Source organism: Corvus kubaryi, unplaced genomic scaffold (genome assembly GCF_017639235.1).
Source record: "Corvus kubaryi isolate FWS band 111438036 unplaced genomic scaffold, C.kubaryi_AGA036_p1.0 37005, whole genome shotgun sequence".
Lineage (NCBI taxonomy): Eukaryota > Metazoa > Chordata > Aves > Passeriformes > Corvidae > Corvus > Corvus kubaryi.
Genome location: NW_024581008.1, coordinates 7,143 through 10,115, shown reverse-complemented (window position 1 = coordinate 10,115; position 2,973 = coordinate 7,143). Strand labels below are relative to the sequence as shown.

Here is a 2,973-nt window from a genome sequence, read left to right as displayed (position 1 = left end):
GCTTCCCTCTGTCCTTGGATTGGGTTTGGGACAGCTCTGGTGGCTCCGGGGATTGTCCTGAGGGGATTTGGGGCAGTGCTGAAGTTGCCCCGCTCCTTGCCCAGACCTCCAACCCTTTCCCCGCCCCTTCCCACGGAGCAACGACTCCCTGGGGTGCAAAAATCACTCTATGAGGTGGGGAAATGACTCCAGGGGTGGAGAAATGACTCCAGGGGTGGAGAAATGACTCCAGGGGATGATTTTTATCCGTTCCTCTACCAATTTCAGCACCTTTGGGCCCCAACTGAAGCTTCCTGTGAGTAAAAAAGGGGAAGGAGGAGGTTTCGGGGGGGCCGGGAGGGGGATGGGCACAGCAGGATGGGGCCGAGTGGCTTTCGGGGGCTCTGCCTTGCCCTGCTCTGCTCTGGGGCCGGTGAGTGGGGCCGGGGGAGCCTCGGGGAGTGGGGCTGGAGCGAGGAGGAGGAGGAGGAAGAGGCTGAAGGCAGCGGGGGCAGCTCAGGGAAATCCCTTTAGGGAGTTCCCTGGGGGTTAAGCTCAGGTTTGGGTTGAGCCCGGCTTTGTTGAGCCTTGTTTGTGTTCCCAGGAGGGTTTTGGGGTCTCCCAGCACCCCAAATCCATCCCAATGCAGATCAGGAGGGGCTTTTGAACCGTTTTTGGGGGTTCCGTTGGTTTTAATCGCGGTGCGATCTTGGCATGGCCACGAATGGGACTTGGAGGATCCTGGTGGCTCCTTCCACCTCACATCCCGCAGCTCCATGCCCCAAATCGGGATATTTTTTGGGATTTTATAATTCCCTGCTTGGCTCTGCTCGAGTTCAGCCCCCGCGGAGAGCTGTGGGACATCCCGAGCTGGAAAAAACCCACCCGGATCATCCAATCCCACCCCAAACCCTGCGCAGGACATCCCAAAATCCCAATAAACCCTCCCGGAGTTTTTGGGGCAGGGACCATCCCCTGTTCCGTGCCCCACAACCCTCTGGGGGATGAATTTTCGGGATCTCTATCCCAAATCCCTCCTGGAACAGCTCCAGCCATTCCTGGATCCTGAGCCCCTTGGAATTCCCAGGATTTCCCCTCACTCTCCTCTCCTCCGAAATTTCCTTTTGGGGAAATCCCTCCTGACCCTTCACCCTCTGCTGATGTCCCCAAACTCTGTCCCACGTCCCCTGAGGGGACACGGGGCTCCATGTTCCCATTCCTGATCCCTGATTTCGGGGGAGAACGGACAAATCCCATTCCCAGCTCTCGGCTTCCAAGAAGAGGAGCCGGGCAATGGCAGCGTCACCCCGCCCGAGGAGCCCCCGGGGCCACCGGGACACCCCACCACAGCCACCGGGCACGCGGGGACAACGGTGACGACGTGGCCGAGGGCCACCACGAGCCCTCCTTGGAGCGGGGACCTCGCGGTGACAGCGGCGGGGAACCAAACCCGTGAGTTCCACGGGAGGGGTGTGTCACCCTCCTGGGGGATTTGTCACAACCTTTGGGGACCTGCCACCCTCACAGGGGATGTTCCACCACCCTTGGGGGCCTGTCACCCTCATGGGGGATTTGTCACCACCCTTGGGGGCCTGTCACCCTCATGGGGGATGTGTCACCATCCCAAGGAGGTGACACCATCCTGGAGGGCCTGCCACCACTCTGGGGGATTTGTCAGCACCCTGGGGGACCCGTCACCCTCACGGGGGATGTGTCACCCTCCTGGGGGACCTGCCGGGAGATGTGCCACCACTCTGGGGGATTTGTCACCATCCCGAGGAGGTGCCACCATTCTTGGGGATCTGCCACCATCCCTAGGGGACTTGTCACCACTCTGGGGGACCTGCCACCCTCCTGGGGGATGTTCCACCACCCTTGGGGACCTGTCACCCTCACGGGGGATGTGTCACCCTCCTGGGGGACCTGCCGGGGAGGTGCCACCACTCTGGGGGATTTGTCACCATCCCAAGGAGGTGGCACCATCCTGGGGGACCTGTCAGCACCCTTGGGGACCTGTCACCCTCCTGGGGAATGTGCCACCCCCCTGGGTGACATGCCACCACTCTGGGGGACATGTCACCCTCTCAGGGATGTGCCACCACTCTGGGGGACCTGTCACCCTCATGGGGGATTTGTCACCATCCCAAGGAGGTGCCACCATTCTTGGGGATCTGCCACCATCCCTAGGGGATGTGCCACCACTCTGGGGAACCTGTCACCCTCCCGGAAGATGTGCCACCACTCTGGGGGATTTGTCACCCTCTCAGAAGATCTGCCACCATCCCTAGGGGACCTGCCACCCTCCTGGGGGACCTGCCACCCTCCTGGGGGATGTTCCACCACCCTTGGGGACCTGTCACCCTCACGGGGGATGTGTCACCCTCCTGGGCGACCTGCCGGGGGACGTGCCACCACTGGGGGATTTGTCACCATCCCGAGGACCTGCCACCACCCTTGGGGACCTGCCACCCTCCCGGGGACCTGCCACCCTCCCAGAACATCCCGACCCCCTCCCTTTCCCTGTGCCCGTCCCCGCCCGGCCACCTCTGTCCCCACTTTTCCCACAGGCACCTCCTCGGGCGTCCCAGTCCGCTACTGGTCCCCCGTGCTCTTCGTGCTGCTGGCCCTGCTCGTGCTCTTTGTCACCTACCAGAAGACCAAGGGCAAAGGTCAGAGCCCCCCCCGGCACCCCAAAACCTCCAGAAGTGCCCCCAAAATGCCCCCAAAATGTCACTTTTTGGGGTGCGCCACCATCAGGGGGATCCTGATCCCCAAAAAAGCCCCTTTTGGTCACAGCTCAGGCCCCAGGGGGTTCTCCTCACTCAGGTCTGGTTCTGAAATTCCCGAATTCATCCCGAATTTCCCTTCCGAGCTCAAATTCACCACTTTTGGGGTCGCCACTGCCCCTTGCTCAGCTCTGGCCCTAAAATTCCTGAAATTCATCCCGAATTTCCCATCTGAGCTCAATTTTGCCACTTTTGGGGTCGCCACTGC

At 61.4% G+C, this 2,973-nt stretch overlaps 1 protein-coding gene across 4 annotated transcripts in view; it reads left to right on the top strand.

Moving 5' to 3' along the window:
• LOC121660938 overlaps positions 1 to 2,973 on the top strand; it is a 5,045-nt gene continuing 2,072 nt past the window's right edge. For 2 of the 4 annotated variants that reach the window (XM_042020545.1, XM_042020548.1), the window contains exons 1-3: positions 1 to 295; positions 1,243 to 1,431; positions 2,547 to 2,648. In XM_042020545.1, the coding sequence (XP_041876479.1) occupies positions 223 to 295; positions 1,243 to 1,431; positions 2,547 to 2,648 (364 nt within the window). In that variant the 5' untranslated portion in view covers positions 1 to 222. Of the gene's footprint in view, positions 296 to 318; positions 413 to 1,242; positions 1,432 to 2,546; positions 2,649 to 2,973 lie in introns of those variants that run through there. The other 2 variants (XM_042020547.1, XM_042020546.1) reach the window with 2 other exon arrangements.